The sequence below is a fragment of the Aulonocara stuartgranti genome (assembly GCF_965226115.1).
Source record: "Aulonocara stuartgranti genome assembly, chromosome: 20".
Taxonomy (NCBI): domain Eukaryota; kingdom Metazoa; phylum Chordata; class Actinopteri; order Cichliformes; family Cichlidae; genus Aulonocara; species Aulonocara stuartgranti.
In genome coordinates, this window is record NC_138956.1 from 11,171,883 (window position 1) to 11,190,238 (window position 18,356).

The 18,356-nt window shown below is 41.4% G+C and overlaps 1 protein-coding gene across 1 annotated transcript; it reads right to left on the reverse strand.

Annotated features, from left to right (window-relative positions):
* Positions 1–1,359: 1,359 nt before the first annotated feature.
* Positions 1,360–9,398, reverse strand: vwa1 (von Willebrand factor A domain containing 1). Its single transcript, XM_082517912.1, has 6 exons — positions 8,991–9,398; positions 5,234–5,791; positions 3,981–4,304; positions 3,341–3,616; positions 2,871–3,146; positions 1,360–2,319 (listed from the first exon to the last, which is right to left on the reverse strand). The coding sequence occupies exons 1-6, from the start codon at positions 9,073–9,075 to the stop codon at positions 2,291–2,293; spliced, it is 1,548 nt and encodes a 515-aa protein (XP_082374038.1). The 5' UTR covers positions 9,076–9,398; the 3' UTR covers positions 1,360–2,290.
* Positions 9,399–18,356: the final 8,958 nt, after the last annotated feature.

Below are 18,356 nucleotides of genomic sequence, written 5' to 3' on the forward strand. Positions count from 1 at the left end.
AAGTCACTTTTGACGTGGCATTCATGCAAGTTAATGACTGTGATGGAGGATTTTAACATTTTAAATGCATTTTTGTCACAGAACAAGGGCTTCCCGGTTTGCCTCCATCACATTCATGTGCCATTCTATTTACCTGTCCAGGCACAAATATGTCACGGTTCTGGGACTTTCTGACCCAGCTTTTTGAGTTCTTGTGTTTTTATATTATGGTTTATGTTTTGAGTCCTTTGTTGTACTGTGTTTGCTATTTCCCTAGGTTTCAGTTATGGTTATCATAGGTTTATTTCTTAGGTTTTGTAATGCGGCTTCCCTATGTTCCATGTTGTGTCTACTGTGCCTTTCTGTACCATGTTTCAGGTTCCTATGGTCTGTCTCCCCAGTTGCTGTTAAGTTTACATGTCTAGAGTTCAGTCAGTGTGTTTCCTGTTTTACTTTGAAGGTCCATGTCTCATGTCAGTATTTCTAGTTTTGCTTCCCTTGTCTCGTCCAGCCTGATTACTCCCAGCTGTGCTCTCCTTCTTTGTCTCATTCCCTCGTTATCCCTCAGTATATTTAAGCCCTGTGTTTCTCTTTGTCAGTGTTGTAGTCTCCCTCATGGCTGTGTTTCCCTGTGTGTTAGTTATCCATGTCCCAGTTTAGTTTTGTTATATTTTTGTGCTGTTCTGCAATAAAGCAGCTTTTTGAGTTTAATTCCTGTGTGGTGAGTTTTGCATTTGGGTCCTTCTCCTGCCTGCACACAGCCGAAACATGACAAAATATAGTTTATCAATTTTTTTTGAGTTTTAGAATCTCCAATGATGTGATGAAAAAAGAAGTAACTGAAAACAACAACACAAGCTTGAAGGGCTGCTAATGTTACTGAAGTGTCCTTCCCCATGACACTGAACCATTTGTTTATGATGCCATGTACCTACAGAAAATCAAACGTGTCCCAAAGCATGACAGCAAATCTGTCACACACAACCGTTTTTCATCTAAAATTTAAAGGAGCCTCAACAGAGGTGTGCTACATTTTCCTCAGTGTTGTGATAGACTAAATCAGCTGCCTCGATAAAAAAATCACAGTAATAAAATAATAAACCAAAATGAAAAAAAGTTGTCTAAATTTATTTCAAAAGATCAATTCTAGAGCTTTGTTGTTTGGAGAAGACCCTGCACAGATTAGAGTGGCTTCGAGAGCAGGCGGAGTCTGGGTGTTCAAAATCAGTCACCTGGACTTTTAACACCTCCAGCTCAAAAAGCATCAGCAGTAGTTTTTAGTCTGTGAGGTCCACCTCCACACATACCCATCAGACTTGGCTGTTTTTCCAGTCAGTAGTATTGTTATATGCTAAAATTTAAAATAAACAACCAAATATGTAAACAAAATTACAAAATGACTTTATTGAAAGCTGGTATTAAATTCCAAAGGCAGTCAGCATAAAATACATGTTTTCAGTATACAGTAAAAGAGAAGCCTGTAATCTTTTCAGTAGGGGGCAGCAGAGACTAGCTATAAAAGAAAGTCTTAAAATGTAAAGAGCATGTCTGTGAAGAAGTTATAGATTCTTATATTTGCATGATTTTCAGATTAATAAATATTACTGGATGTACAAGACATCGGTAGAAGGCTACTCTCAGCTACACAGATCTGCACATCATATACAGCATCCCTCTACTTTCAGCACGTGGTTGGTGTTTTTATAATATAAGATAAGATAAGATAACCTTTATTAATATCTTGAAAGGTCAAAGCAATCGTAACTGAATCTGCCCAAAGCTTTAATCTTTTGAATATTGTCAACTGAAGCAGAATTCATTGCATTCATCAAAAATGTAAATCAGATGTTTTCTGTGCGTTATGCGGATTTGGGGGAGGGAGCAGATTTGAACACATGGCCCGCATATGGTGGGAACCCCTTTTTCAAAACAAGCCACATAAAACCTCAACATTCCCATCACACCCTTCTCCGTAGCTGCGAAACACACCTACAAATTATGTTTCTTTAATGCACGTCCTTAATGTGAAGCATCATTTAGTACAGGGGCAAACCAGATGAGAAGATAAAAACAGGAAAGTAGTTATTCCTTTGTGTCGCAGATTGCAGTCAGCATGTGGCTGTTTCCCCCCCCCGACTACTCTTAAGTGTCCATAGCTTCCACATGAGTGTTCGGTAAGCCAACCCACACGTCACTCCTGGAGGATTTCCACAGAGGGGAAAGGCAGGGAAAAGAATTATGGATGAAAGTCAGCATTCTTCTCGCCTTCGTCCCTCCATGTTTGGTAAGGTACAGCTGCAGTCTCAGGGTGCTATGATTGGTAGCCATACACTAATGCATCTAAAGGAAAAGAAGGAAAGAAGCAGCTGAGATATTAGTATTTATACATTTTAAGCTCTCAAACTTACATACAAAGTGCACACATGGGGCATTTATTAAGGAATTAAAATAACTAACTGTGATTTCTGCTTCCACTCACAATACAGAGCAACTTTCACTTGCAGAGTTTGCTGCAGTGCAAAATTACATTTAAATAAGTAATTTTAAAGACTATTAATATTTAGTAGCTGTTGCTGGTGAGGCCTGTGGGTTACCCACCTAAACCAGGAAAAGGATCCCAGAGAAAGATGTTTTTTTTCAATGGTCTGATCTCAATAAACAAGACTTATGTGAACTCTGCTCTACTGAGGTACTAATTGAAATCTACTATATGCATGGTTTGATACTGTACCAAAATAGTGCATGAGTTTTTGCTTTGTATAATTTTTTAATTTTCTTTTGGCCTCAGTGTTTTGTAGAAAAACTTCAAACTAATCCATAATATATTAACCAACTAACTTAAAAAAAATTCAATTCCTTGGTGCTTTTTAATCTACCAGGCCCGCACTCACCTGAGTGAAACTGTGCCGTGCAACACAGTCCCTCTCCCCGTGCCGTCCGGTAAATGGGTGACACGCACACTCTAGCCGAAGGGGGCAGGTGCGTGAGCCGTGTTGAGAGGGAGTCGGGTGGCAAGTAGAGGGAGGAGCGCTGACCAGGGGCAGAGCTTTGCTGTCCCTCCCAGGTGAGCCAGTAGCCCCTCAAGCGAGATGTGCCACCGTTCCATTCAACCTCTACTGAGTCACTACCCACTGTAGTCAACTGGAGGTCTGCCAGCGCTGGAGTCACTAGAGACAGAGACCATTCAAAAGTTTGGTTATATTTCGAAAGGAAAGAGAACTATAAAGCAGTGAAGCAAAAAAACAAAACAGCAGGAGAACTGACCATTTCAGAACTGAACGGAACTACAATTATCTGGAATTTAGGATGCAGAATGAATAAGACAATGAAGGAGTGGGATTATGACCTAATTTGACCTCACCTTCTTGAGTACACACTTTGACAGACATGGCTTTCTCCTTTCCTGAGGCGTGCCTGGCAGTAACAGTGACCAAGTAAGTGGTATCTGGTTGGAGGTTTCTGAGCAGAGTAGAGTTCTGACTTCGACTCAGTTGGACATAGTGCACTTTACCCGTGGGCAGGGCTGAATACTCAACAGAGTAACTCTCAACCATCCCTGGTTGGAGAGGACCCCAGCTGACCCGAACACTGCTTTGTCCAGGCTCGGAAACTGTTACCACAGCTGGGCTCAGCACCTCTGGTGTGTAAGAGAGACAAGAACAATTGCTGAGGCAGTAGAAAAAATATGAGGAGAATATGATGATTTTCACTTTGAATTTTTTCTTCTTCACCGAACCACAAAATAAAATCTTTTACACAAGCTTTTTAATTGCAGTGGATTTAGCTTTTATTTTCTTATTGTGGGCCTATAACAAAGACATTTCATTCAGAATGTCAACAAAATTGACAGTGTTGCATGCAGAACAGATAAAAAGAGCAAATTCCTAAATTTGAGAGACTGCAAAAGCAAATTAGAACTTTGACTTTTTATATTTATAGCAAACCACTGAAAAGGTTTTGTGCAACTTGCAAAGCAAGCGTATATATAGAGAGAACTCAACCTGGTCTAGTTCTGAAGGTGACATGGAGGTCGTTAAAGGCTTGTTCGTTGGACTCTGGTCTCAGTATGGCGATATAGTTGGTGTCAGGCTTCAGGCCAGTTAACCTGGCAGTGCTGGAATCCGCAGTCTGGGTAAGTCTCTGGTACGGAGGTCCTCCAGTGAATACATCAGGCCTACTGGTCTCAACCCCACCGACTCCTCTCCGAAGTTCTTTGAAGAGGATCTCATAGTGGCCCGTCAACCCGGACAGAACGGGTCGCCACTGCAGTGTGGCGGAGCTGGTGGACACGTCTCGAACGTGAATTCGTTCAGCGCGGATGATCTCTGTTGGAGACGGCAGGATCTCGTGTTAGCGCGTGCACACGTTGTTGGGGTTGAGTTATCATTTTTAATTTTCAAAAAGGAGGAGAAATGATGGTGACAGGACAGAAGGAGCGCTAAAAATGCCTTGGCTTCAGTCAGCTACTCACATAGACTCCCAGACTTTGAAACCTAAATGCATTCACAGCGACAGCACTGAGACAACCTGAAATAGCCAACCCAGTGAGGCCCTGCAACAAAATAACAATTTTCCCAGATGCACTGATATCTGTGATTAAATCCTTATGCACCCAGCAAGGACTGATGCATTCCACCTTGTTCTACACAAGCCCTATTTTCTATTATGCATCATATCTTACAGCTGTTGTATAAATGCTGTAGTGACCCTTGTGAGTGTTATGGCAGTTACCTAATCCATCCAGAGAAATGGCTCATCTTCCAGGTCTCTATATATAAATATATATGTGTGTGTGTCATGTTGGGCATAGTGTTGGATGGAGCAGAAAGAGATGTTGAATCATTAATCCATTAATAGATTGGCCTATCTCATTACAGGGACTCATACACATGCACACAGAGTGTCCCGGCTAGTTGGTCTCCTTGTCTTCAAGAGCATGTGTGGAATTAGGGAGAAGCACAGAGAGACATGTAATACATCACTGAGGCAGGATATAAGTGTTATTGTAGCTGTTTGAATGGAAGGGGGGTTTCTCAAAGCTACTGAAGCGTACGAGCAATCCAGCTTTAATTGGTCAGGATCAATCATAAATAATATTTTTCCCAGTCTCTGTAGTACAGGCATGTGCAGATACACATTTTTTTATTGAGCAGAATGTGTGTTGTGTTCAGTCCAACAACAAATTCTAATTATCTGTTCATTCTTTAAATCTTTTATTTGCAACACATAAAGACACTACCCATGCTGTACTCACCAATAATGGCATCCCGGAATTCCTTTGTGATGATGCTCATATCGTCAATGTCCACAAAGTGCAGGTGGTCCTCCACAGGTGGGCTCACCACCTGCCTCAACACCTGGTAGTTGCCATGGCCAGTGGACACGACCAGCACGGCCACACCATCATCCCGAAGCTGGGCCATCGGTCCAGTCACATCCCCTGGTTTTACCCCATCAGTCAGCCACACTAGCACCCTCGGGAGATTTTCCCGGGCGCCGCCAGCCTTTCCAGGACGCAGGACCCACTCCTTCACCATTTTCAGCGCCTCAACTGTGTTGGTGTCCCCCCTGAGAGGCTTGATGGTTTTCAAAGCGGCCTGAAGGCCACTTTGGGTGCTGTATTTATCAAAGCCGAACTCGAGACGTGGTTTGGTGCCCACCTGCAGAAGTCCTACCCTTACCTGGTCCTCTCCCAGCGAAAAGGGGGAGATGAGCTCGGACAGGAAGGCTAGCATTCGGGAGTGCTCGTAGGATGACACACTCCCCGAGGAATCCACCAAGAAGAGGACGTCCCCCTCACAGCAGTTCAGCACTGTGGAGAAGCAACAAACATCAATACAGTCATTAATATGCATATCAGGCGAGCGGAATCAGTTACTGACTTGCGCCAACAACTCTCTATGATTCTGTTTTTCCACAGGTCTCTTTTCGTGCTTCCCTCTACACACATTTCCATCCTGTTTTTATGAGAGAGAAAAACAGTGTCACAGTGAACAAATCTTATAGAGAAAATTGTTTGTTTTACATGAAAGCAGAAGAAAGTTAAAAGCAAAACCCCCCAAAATAGGCTGTGGTTTTGGAGATAAGAAGACTGTAAAACAAACAGAGGAAGTACAAAACTGATGCAGGCATCATGATACTGTAACTTCAAAGTTGGATAATGGATTAAAGGCATCCAAGCACAAAGCTACGGGTGGATTATTTTTTTTCCCACTCCCTAATTTTGCATATCTTATAACAGAAGCAACAATGCCCAAAGTAGAGGAACAGGCATGACAGTAGCTGTGCTGGGTACTGGTGGGAGAGAGGGAGGGAGTGGAGAAAGGAGGCGGGACGAGGGAAATAAAAGGCGTTAAAAGGAGAGGAATGAAGCTGGGGGGTACTGCCAGTTTCATGTGAGGGATGAAGAGGAATGCTGGATGACCATATACAGAGCAGGAAACAGTAGCACAACAAGCAGAACTTAGCTTCAAATCTACAGATTGTGCACAGATCCAAAAGAAATCCTGCCTACTGTTAAAATCGTCACTCGAGAAATCAGAAACTTTTAAGATGAAGACTTTGGACTACACATATATGACTCTGCAGAAAATACAGTTATATAGCCGTGTAATTCAGTGTCTCATTTTTTAAATATGTCAAGGTCCAACGCTTGACATGAGGTGTGGACTAGGCTTCAAGGTGTTGAAAGCTGAGCAGCGAAGCATGTATACACACAAATCAAGCGTGTGTGCACACATGCCAGCCTGCATGCTTGCTGCCTTTTTCCCCTCTATCAACCTAAAGAATTCCTTACATCACTCTTGTTTGGAGCAAGAGTGCTGTTGCGTATAGGAGCCCCTTACCTCTGCGTTTGTGCAGGTACGCCTTTATCTTCAGACCTACTGCTGGAGCGAGCCATTTTATCGTTCTTTATTGCCGTGGTTGAATGCTGTCTCGGGTTATCGCATGCACTACAGATCTTAGCTAATGATGTGATGGAGAAAAATGAAGCGTGAGTAAAACAGCAAGCAGATCAGGCTGAGCACCTTACAAAAACATATGAGTATGTTATGAGGGGGTTTTTTGGGGCTAAAAACACAGTGAAGATTTAAATAGGTTGCATGTTGGGATGAGAACGATATGAAAAAGATAAAGCTTGAACAAGAGTAGAAAAGCACTATAGAAGTTTAAATGAATAAAATTGAGTGGTATTCCTGTCTAATTTTGCACATTTTCTTTAAATGGCCTTGTTTTTGTACCGTTACATTCGCAGTGTAGTGGTGTCGCTGGTTTGACTGCAGCTCGTAATGCAAAAATCCCCCCTTGGGGTTTTGTCATGAGAAGCATGAAACTCTGCAAAATAGAAACATGCAGAGCTACCCACACTGGTGACGCTTTGTAACATGGGAACAACCAGAAGCAGCCAAAAAATATAAGGCACAGAATTGGTACCAGTGGTTGATGACTGGTCTCTGGAAGGTACAAGGCACTGCCTCAGTATAATACAATACAATAAGCTACTTCATTTTCAGACAGTCTAAGGTCTAAAGCAGGGGTGCCAAATATAGAGCCCAGGGGGCCCGAATCGGGCAGTAAACTGGGCAGCTTTGGAAAATGGGAAGGAGAGCGTTAATTCAGGATTTGTTAAAATGTAAGTTTTACAGCTTTTTCCTTCTGATAAAGATCTCTATACCACACTAAAGTAATCTACCTACTACATAAGTTTCTGGGGTTTTTTTGTTTTGTTTTTTACTATCAGCACGCAGTCAGAAAACAGATTTTCTGTTTACAGGACAGTCTGGATAATGAACTACTAGAACTTTGTTACACATTTATTTGTTAGTGCTGCAAGAATTCTCTCATGTGCAACATTTCTCTTGAAATTGCGCTTCTTTTTCTATTAAGACATGGGGTGGGGTTGAAACATAGACTTAAATGTCTTTACACAGGTCTGGCCCACTCACATCAAAGTAAACAGAAAATAAGTTTGACATCCTGGGTTTAGAGCATAGTATAACTTTACTTTTTGAGCCTTTATTAGACATATGGTTAATTATTAGTGATTTATAACTGTTGTTAAAGGTTACAGACATAAGACCTTTATTTAACTAGAGTAAAAACAGCAAGTACATTTATATAAAGCCCAATTACCGTAGACCAAGTTATCTCATCGTATCCCTATAAATGGAACAGCAAAGCATCAGCATATCCCTAACTACAGACACTCATAAATATCCACTCTCACTAAGAAACCTGCCGGTGCCATCACCACCTGGGGAAATCTCTGTCACTTTGCGGTCATGAGCTTTGCCAGAATGGCACAAAGGCACTGCTATGATAAGAGCTGATAGGATTGGTTTAGATTTGGAGTCTGCAAATCAGCAGTTACTGATCAGAATTAAAAACATCTTATAAAGAGGAGCATCTGCATGTTTAGAAAAAACCCCCATAAGATGCATCAAATCTGTCATTCTTTGCACTCTTGTGTTCTACTAACATTAACCAGAATTATCCTTTAAAAACAAAAAACCTTTTCCAGCAGACCTGGAGGTTATTTGGTCTTCCCCTTATTAGAAGTCTGTTGTAAAGCCCTGAGATGTCATCAACTGACAATAACCTGAGAATTCCCGGGAGCACCTGAAGCCATCCTCAGCATGCCTGCGTGGTCGATCAGAGTGCCCCCACCCATGCCCCTAGCCCTACTGTATGAAGTCGCTACTCCTGGCTGTAAGATTTCATCAACAGATAATTCAATACCTGGAGTCATGCCACTTTACTGAGAACACTGGTGTAATGTCAACCCCACCCTAATCCGCCCCGAGCCCAGCTGTATTCCTTTTATTATGTGGCACCAACGCTTTAAGTCGCTTTATTTACAAAAATTACAGATTATTGTGGCTCACATTGTTTTATTTGTAATCTTCCTCTTTTAAAAAAAATGTTTTTGTCTGCTAGTCGCTATCGCCCCCCTGTTATGCAATGCAAATAATTATAATTAGACTGGTTTCCACTGAATCAACGGCGCTTACCTCCTTCAGGTGGGCTGTTCTGTGCGGTTGAGGGCCGCAGAAGCAAACACATCAGCATCCACGCAAATAACATGTGGCCCTCCATCAGAACTCTTACGAGTTAGCTCCACGGAAGAAAATATATATGTGGGACAAATGTTAGGGCTTCTTCAGTCAACCATACATCCAGCCTGAGGAGCGCACTCCGGGTTAGTAAATCACAGGCAGAGGCATAATTCAGCCTGTATGAGTCACATTCAGCCCGGCTTTTTTTATTTTGCTTCTTATCTTTCTTCTTCTCTGACCATGACCACGCTGTCTGTAACCGGAGTCACTGGGAGTTAAACTTAAACTGGAGCGAAAACTTCCAGACTGCGTGCGTAAGGTTTGGACGCTCCTGATTAACCCAAACGCGCTTCGCCCGCGCTCGGGACACGAAGCGAAACCAAAAATTCCGGGAACACTTTCAAAATAAGATGTCTTACTGCGAAGCAAAGCGGAATGGATTTTTGCCTGAGAGGAACCAAATCGTTTTTTTAAAGGGGGGGGGGGGGGGGTGTCTTTAATGATTATGTTATTTTGATGTTAAGCAGCCTAATTACCGCCGTAACAAAATAATACTATTAAGGGAAACAAACCCAGGCCCTTTTATTTTTATAACTGTCAAAATAATTTTATTTTACATTTTACAAATGTAAAAATAAATCATGTTCAGTGCTTCATTTTTAAAAAAATTTAAAACAGACATTAAACAAAACCTAAAAACAGTTCATTCAGAAGGTTTCCTTTCAGACTATCACTATTCCTCAAGAGTCAACCTTGTAATTTCTTTAAGTAGTCTTTAGGAATATTTCTCCAGAAGTCTTGAAGGACATTCAAAGCTCCTCTTTGGATCTTGGCTGCTTTTTGTTCTGCTCTCTGTCGAGGTGATCACACTGCTTCAATAATGTTGAGCTCCAGGCTCTGTGGAGACCAGTCCACTGTGTGTTTCTATCCAGGTATGCCTTTACTGGTTTGGCAGAGTGTTTTCTATGGTTGTCATGGTGTCATAAAGCTGCTAATCAGATTCTTTCTGCCTTGTATTGCATAGTGGATCCAAATCTGATGGTACCTTTCTGCATTCATAATTGCATCAGTTTTGACAAGATCTCCAACACCACTGACTGAAATGTAGCCCCAAACCATGACTGAGCCTCCACTGAGTTTTACAAATGGCTCCAGATTCATCCTGACCTCTTCAGTATGGAGTAGCAAAACTTTAACCAAAAAAATTAAAATCACTCCGTCACTGGAGTAATTGGAACTCTCCAGAAAATAATTTAAAAATCTAGTCTTTTAAGGCTTCAAAAACCCAATTTTCTCAATTAGTATCATGTTATATGGGGCAATGGGGTTCTAAATGAAGCAGAACTAAGGTTTCACATACTTCAAAAACAAGAGCAGGGTTCATGTGGGAGAAAAAGATCATATCAACTTGGATTCAAGCATATGTATCAGTGCTTGAACCCAGTCGTGAAAACATTAGTAAGTTTGTTTGGATGTGTAGCCAGCCACTTTCACGATTCTAATGCTTTGCTAGAAAAGTCAACTTTTTTGAAACTGGAAAACAAAGTTTGCATGTGTGGTGTGGTTGCATGATTCCCAATATTTCCCAGAACATTTAAGCTGCCTATAAACTTGTTTCTGCACAGCGTGGAAAAGCAATCAAATCAGTCAACACTGCTGAAGCATGTGAGCAACTGATCCGTTTATTTTGAAGGTAGGACTCCTTGAACTTCCTCGTGGTTACTGTTACTTGACACAACTCGCTCTTTAGCTTTTCACTCCTCCTCTCTCCTGTCTCCCCTGTAACTCAGAATAGTAAATAGGCTCCACTATCCAGGCGTCAACATCTTGAATCTGATCCAGGACAAGAGTTAAGTCTTCAGATTACCCCATTAACAGAGTCTGGAAATAGAGAACCCACCAAAAAAGTCACTTAACAGTTTTTTGCTCACAACTCATTAAAAGGACTCGCCAAAGGGAAGAACTGTCTAATACAGGGTTTGTAACAATTGAAAAATTCAGAAATACGAATAGAAACAAAGGATTTGTACAAATATAACTTTTTTTTATTATATATTGTCTTGTGACATACTTGTAGATTTTGTCCTCAAAGAGTAATATTTAGACTTTTGCATTTATCTTATTTACTATAACGGTAAGACTACCAAGTATTCCAGCTATCCGAAAGATTAAGGAAACCTCTGGTTTACCAAGAGCAACCACAAATACTTTCAGCATTCAAACCACTGGGAGTGAATCTGTGAAATTACACGGCACACAGTCTTGAGAGTGGAAAAAAGGTAAACAGCTCTCCATGCAGACTATTCTCTGTGTTCAACCATTGTGCCTTTTTAAAAACTAAAGTAAGATTTACATGTAGAAAGTAAATAAAGTGGACAATTACGCACAGGCATGCATGAAGTCACCTACTGTATGATTCAACATGGAAACTATTAATATTGTATGTGTGTGAGAGACACAAACAAGGAGGAAAACGGACTGTAGGAGGGAATAAATGGATGGAAGAGGATGTTAGAATTCAAGTGGGACCAAACAAAGCTCTGAATTCTTCTGTGACGCATCGTGTTCAAATACTTGTATTCTTCCAGTAAGACACTGACAGTAGGCACGCCCATCCCAATACACACACCTAGAAACTAAACAACCCCACTACAGTGCAGTCAGTGATTCAGAAGCATTATGAGAGCTGAAATTTCTTTATAATCATCTGTATTGGAAACATTGTGTAATTGTAACTGGCGATAAAAGACAAGTGCAAACATTGAATCATGCTTGCTTGTATTGTGTCATGATTTAAGAAAGAGTCGGACGTCCCTGACAAATTATGTTTGTGATGAGTTGGACATATTTATTTATTTGAATGCAGCCTTGCTAAAACCGGGCCCAAAGCTCCCTGTCACATCACGATCCATTTACACTCTGCTGCTTCTGCTCAACAGACATGCAACATTAATTTCTCTGTGGTTTTTTTGTGGACCTCCCCCTCCAGGGCTGAACAAGTTCTCACAAGCACAGTTGCGGTCCCCATGGTCATTGACACTGTGCCGGATGATTTTTACAGTCTCGTCAGTGAGCTGTAAATCACTTACATTCAGTATACCCCACTCACAGTGACGCGTGTGTGTATGTGCATGCGAGCAGTAAATAGCCTAATATGTATGTGCGCGCACACACACACAGCAACACATTTCTGTCCATATTTCACACTGTCAAACATTGCATCAGTTGTGCAGTGCGTGACCAACTTGTGCCGAGGACACAAACTGTGTTAGTGTTTGATATTGCACTGAAATCCACAGAAATGGCCAGCTGTTTCCACCCAGCACAGCCTCATGTCAACACACTTTCTACCCCTGGCTTGATTACTGTACATTGTCAGTTTATGCGACCTTTACACAGACTTGTTTATGCTCATTTGTGCGCACCTTCACATCCTTGCAGGGGTAACGAATACAAATCTTTTAAGAGGGACAACAACAGCGGAATAAACTTGAACTTTTAGCTGAGGAAAAATAGCTGCAGAGGGAATGGGTGGGACGGGAGGAGAGGCGAATACAGTAAGATGTCATCGAGGCAATGGAAGAGTTTACAACATTTTGTTCATCACAACACTCAGAGCGGGATAACAGGAAGCCTGAAAACAATTTTTAAGCAGCTCCAGCTACTGCTCCTTTAATAGTCTCTTGTAAATTTGGCCTACAGTGATTGTGGCTACCCCTTAAAAATTTGTCAGCAGAGGATTTGGCTGCTTATAGGAATGCCACTTTTTGATGGTTAAGTAGAATTCCACAGAGTTATATTTGCCAGTGTTTTTCTCTGCCTTCTTGTCAGTCTATGGTATTTAAGGTTTGGTTCACAGCAAACTCTTATGCAGATTTCTGGAAGACGAGCAGGAATGTTGCCCTCTTCTCAGTGGAAAAAAGACTGCAAGAAAAGCCCCCATGAAACACTGATTTTGGAGAGGAATATGTGTGATGTAGTTACAGTGATGGATAAGAGGGACAAATAAAATGGATTCCAAAAGCAGAAAAATCTTGCCAGCTTGGGACTTTTCAGGCAAATGGAAACCGGTTTTGTTCCGTATAGCCCAGAAGCCTCTTTGCCTCCTGTGCAGTGGATTTTGAGAAGATAAACAAATAATAAAGCCATTAAACTAAAAATATAGACAGGAAAGTCTAAGGGATTTCCCATCAGTGGGATGTGCAGATGAGTACCCACTGCCTTCCTGAGCAACACAACCCCATCCCGTTCTGCGTCAGAACTTCTTTCCTGCCCCCACCAACCATTATCCTGTATATGTCCATAGTGGCTCGTATTTTGAGCTAATCAAAGGCCTATCCTAAAGTCTCAACTTTTACATCAAAAAGTGTCAGTCAGTGTAAAAGTGAGCCAATACTGGTTTTATAGGATCCCTCTTCTAGAAAACCTTTGCTCTTTGCAAAGTGTTCCAAGAAGCTAAGATTTAACTGTATCCAGGGAAATGCTCAATCATCTCTTTTCCCCAAACAAATACGACAAGTTACATTAAACACAAGCGACTGTCCAATTCTTTGCGTGATTTCAGAAGAATAAATCAGACTGTGTATTTAAGTTTGGACAGAAGCACCCGTGCCTGCTTACTATCTTTGAGCAAAACTGTATGCAGCCAGAGCCATCTCACTAGTTAGAACATCTGTTTTGCAGTAATCAACAGCCAGCGAGTCTCCACGCTAGTGAGGCCAACACCCACTGTATGTTTCCACACTAAAATTTCACATACGGCCTTCGGCTGTGCCAAGTTGGGTCACTGGAGTTTTGCCCTTTTACCAGGCCCAGCTCCTTTAGAGGTCGGCTCAGACAATGGTCTTACTGTGCTGAGGATTGCCAGACAGAGTTTATTTACAGATGGAAGATAAATCCACTCATTGTTTTGGCCCGGTGTTAATACAAAGTCATCACAGCGAGTTGGTTAAACTTAAGAGAACTGGCTGACAGTGTAGAGTCAAATTTTCAATTGCACCTACCAGCTGAGGTAAAAAACAAACAAACCAAAAACCCTATTATTTATGAAGAAGCTGACAGAAAGAACATTTAAAGGGTAAATTTAACAGCACAGCAGCATGTAAGAAGCCCTTAATGAGCCTGAGGTCCTTTGGAAGGGGTCTACGTCCTCAATAGAGGAACCCAGACCACAAGAGTTCTGCTTTGTTGTTATAGTTCAGCCAGTTTTTTTTTAAAAAGTCATTCCATTCACAGCTCTCTCATTCTGCATAACACAAAGGTCTTCATCCAACAGAACAGAGTGCTCAAAGAACCTTTAATGCTTACCAAAAGCAGAGAAATACTAAAGTCCCACTTATTCAGAAACCACATGAGAAAGGTCATTGGCGGTGACTCATCGATGTCAGAGTTCTCCGAGCGCTGGCTGCACTCGTGCGGCCTGTGGGAAGGAGGATGGTAGGCTACAGTTGGCTGAATGTAACAGCATTTTCTCACATTCACAGGCAAACACAGCCCAGTACTGTGCTGAACTGTGTGTTTGTGCCTGTATTCACGGAATAAGTCAATCCTGTAGTTTCTTTCCTGCCTCGTCTTCTCAAATCTTTCTTTCATTCTTTCTTTTTCATTCTTCCCCAGAATATCCCTCTCCCCAACTGCTTTTAATATTGCATGCCTATCATTGTCCTTTCTCTTTTTCACAATCCCTCTTTCGGTTTGCTCTTTTGGCCACGGCAGACAGCAGCTGGATTCTCCATTCTCTCCTCCCTTTTCAGTTCCTCACCCTTTTATTGCTCCTCATCCCGCGCACTTTCTCCTCAACAGACTCACATGCCTTCTACCATTAGTAACACATTTGTATACTATACAAATGCACAAGTACACTGACAGAGATCTACACATATGTACGTACACGCACAAGATGTGGCTGAAGTCACTTTTGTGGTATGTCTGAGGGTTTAAAAGAAGAAGGGATGTGTTGTAATTACAAGTGCGTCCAGAGTGGAATCTGTTAGGGCAGGTTGAGTTGGGGGAGGACCTGGCAACCTATCAAAGGTATCAGTGAGGCAAACCAACCCCCTCCCTTACATCTCTGTTCTCTAAAGGAGTGCTCACATGAAAAGATGATGCACACAAAGGTTTATGTAATGTTCCGAAGGACATTTCGTGCTGCAGACGCTTTAAATCAAGAGTGACTGCGAGGTTGACATCTTGAAGAGCAAACGCCTCACCAGGTCGGACAAACAATCTGCAGCCCTTTAAGGACAGAAACAGGGCAGCTGTGCCAGCCAGCCCATCCCGCCTTTCCCTGCAATCACCTGTCATCCACATCCGCTGCCTCCCATGTTAAGCCTGGGCCTTTCACTACTTGGCACATACAACACATGCTCAGTTTATTTCTCTCTCTGTTATCAAATTCTTACTTCCTGCTCTTTCATCTAAAAGCACATACACACCCAACACAATGCCCCACAGGTCATAAACTCCACTCTGTCTTGGTTTCATACAACTCCCCTCGCGTGGAGCGTTGAGGTGACAGAAAGAAGAAGCCTGACATTGTCTGTTAGCGAAAACGCTGCGAAGCGGGGAGACAGGAGAGGTGTTTTGTTTGAACTTGTCTGGCTTGAGTTTTGCCTGTCTGCCTGTGTGTTTTCCAATGAGTAATCCATTGTAAGACTGAACACACATATGTACACACACAGCTCTAGTACAAGACGGAAGAGGGGTTTTAGTTCAGGTGTGATCGATTGGCGAGATACGAAGGCTGGGTTAAAGACTTTGTCTTGTTCGTGTGCAAAAAAATACCTAAAGTTCCAAGGTTGGAAAAAAAGTGTCAATATTGGCTGCTAGGCAATAATGTAAACATTAAAACTGTCAGACAAGTGTTTTGACTGGTCCTCTCTTAAGTCCAGACCACAATATATCAACAGCTACAGGATGGACGGGCATTAAATATTCACTGTACCCAGAAGATGATTCTTCTGTGATCCCCTAATGTTTCTTGCATTTACCGCTAACTGCAGATTGTTGCTTTTGAATAAAAAAACTAGCATTAGTATAAATTTCATGGGCAGATTGAATGGTGGCAAACTTAAGTTTCTATGTAAGATCAAAAATAATATATTTTCCACAACAGTCTGGGATGAATTACCAGAAAGACAAACCCCCTTTAGCCCCAGGCACACTTTTTTTTCTTACCACACATTTGAAAATGGTAGCAGGCTAACACACAAAACCACAGGCAAGACTATGTGCATGCTCAGTAGCATGTTCTTCTAAGAATCTAAGTAACTTAAAAAGATGTCAAAAAAGTTGACATATGAAATATTTCAAATAGGTTACAGCAGTGTATTTGGAAACCACAACTGTTAAAGACAAAATAAGTAGATCAAAAATATAACGCAGGGATTTGAAAATGCTCCTTTCCTTACAGCACTTGTGTGGAGACACAGGCAGATGGCAGATTTTTGAACTCCTGTGTAAAAGCACTCTGTGTGGAATATGTAGGCAGTTGCAAAAAATTTATATTTGCACATCAAGGTACTTGCCTTTGCAAGCATGACTGAGACCACACATTTGATAGATCAGAGTTAAGCCTGCCCAGCGGTAAAACAGTTAATTTTAATCCCAGCAGTGCTATAAAAAGTAGCACCGGTGCGCTGGTAACAGCAGAAATGTGTTTGCCAGGGACACTGAGGGCAGGTGTGCAAATACATAGCCTGAATTTTATGCAAGACGGCGCAGCGGTTCACCTCGTATTATCTTTTCTACCACTGCTTTTCAACACTCAAGGTTTTTCAAACTCATATCCTGGGCTTTTATTTTTCCCTGATTACAAGTTGAGACAAGCTGAAAAGGTTATGTCTGTAAGGCTGATAAGTCATCGGGGTCCTATTTAGCAACTCTTTACAGTGCCTCTAATCTGTATATTGTCTGTGATTAGCGGTGCTGTACTTGCTGTGTTTAATGTATGAATCATTATTCAAACTATTCAAGAAAGAAATTAAATAAATAAAGACATGCCACTGTATATATCATCACATCATACATAGGCTTGTGTATGATACTCTTGGGGCTGTATAAACAGGATGGCTCTGAGGGTCAGACAAATACGGCTCACATAGGTTTGGAGATTCCTCTGTGACAAGGCCCGGATATTATTATGACAAAGTACCCACACTGTACTGGCTGTTCTTTCACACAAAGACCTGGTGGGAGTGTAATCCACCTTTGCTCACATATCCTGTGTTTGCATTAGTCTTTGTTTTTGGGTTTGTTTGGTTTTTTTTGTTTTTTTTGGGGGGGGGTGGGAGGTATACAGTACAAGTGGAGGAGCTGATGACACAGACGGGAAAGGAGTGAGAAGGCAAACACGCAAACACAAGATATACGAGAGAACATCAGCCATAACACAGACCACAGAGTGCATATACAAGGTCTGGGTAAAATACACGTGTAATAAACATTTTGGGACGAGGTCAGAGAGACCTCTTAGAAGAGTATTTCAAAAGTGGATCCACTAAACCGAGCTATTTCAGCTTTGTGTTCAGAGGAACACAGTTATAAAAACAGAAATAAAAAGTAAGAAAGTAAAAAAATGAAAAAGAATGAGGGGAAAACAAAGCTCGTGAACCAAATGTTGCACATTAGACAAATGTTCCCAGGCCTTCCACTAGGAAGAATAAGATATACACTGAAAGACAAAATAACGGTTGTTTGAAAAGGTTCAGGGACCTTTTTCTGAACCTTGTAGAAGATGTGCATTCATCCGGAGGTCACTTGGAACAGCTGTTTCTAGGGAAGCATGCAGTTTTTGTTTTGTATAAATTGACTGGAGGCTATGTTATGCTGTGTTAATCTGAACATTTTACTTTAATACTTCATTTATCATGTGCCTTGGCCTTCCTTTCCCCCAAAAGACTTGCGTTTGAAGTATATATATATATATGTATATTTACATATGAGCCTATCCATACAAGCAGGGTCACCAGTCTGTTGAATAGAGATCTGCTGAATAGCCAGAGAGAAGCACACAGATACAGGGGGAGCATGCAACTCACAGCCAGATGGTGGATTCAAACTCAGGACCTGCTCTCTCTACTTCTCTGAGGCATCAGCGTTAACCACCATGCTGCCACCCCTCCCCTTTTTTAAACTAAAATTTGCAATATTATATATATATATATATATATATATATATATATATATATATATATATATATATATATATATATATGCACAATATAGTAATTAAAATTTTTATCTATAATCATTTATTTACTAAACCACATTATACTGTAATGAACTAATCTAGCATCCTATACTACATTCACTATATACTTA

Coding starts and splice junctions, on each gene's coding strand:
- vwa1 (XM_082517912.1), bottom strand. CDS start 9,075: ATGGAGGGCCACATGTTATTTGCGTGGATGCTGATGTGTTTGCTTCTG. Junction 5,792..8,990: donor GAACAGCCCACCTGAAGGAG/GTAAGCGCCGTT, acceptor GCTTCTCCACAG/TGCTGAACTGCTGTGAGGGG. Junction 4,305..5,233: donor ATTCCGGGATGCCATTATTG/GTGAGTACAGCA, acceptor CGTCTCCAACAG/AGATCATCCGCGCTGAACGA.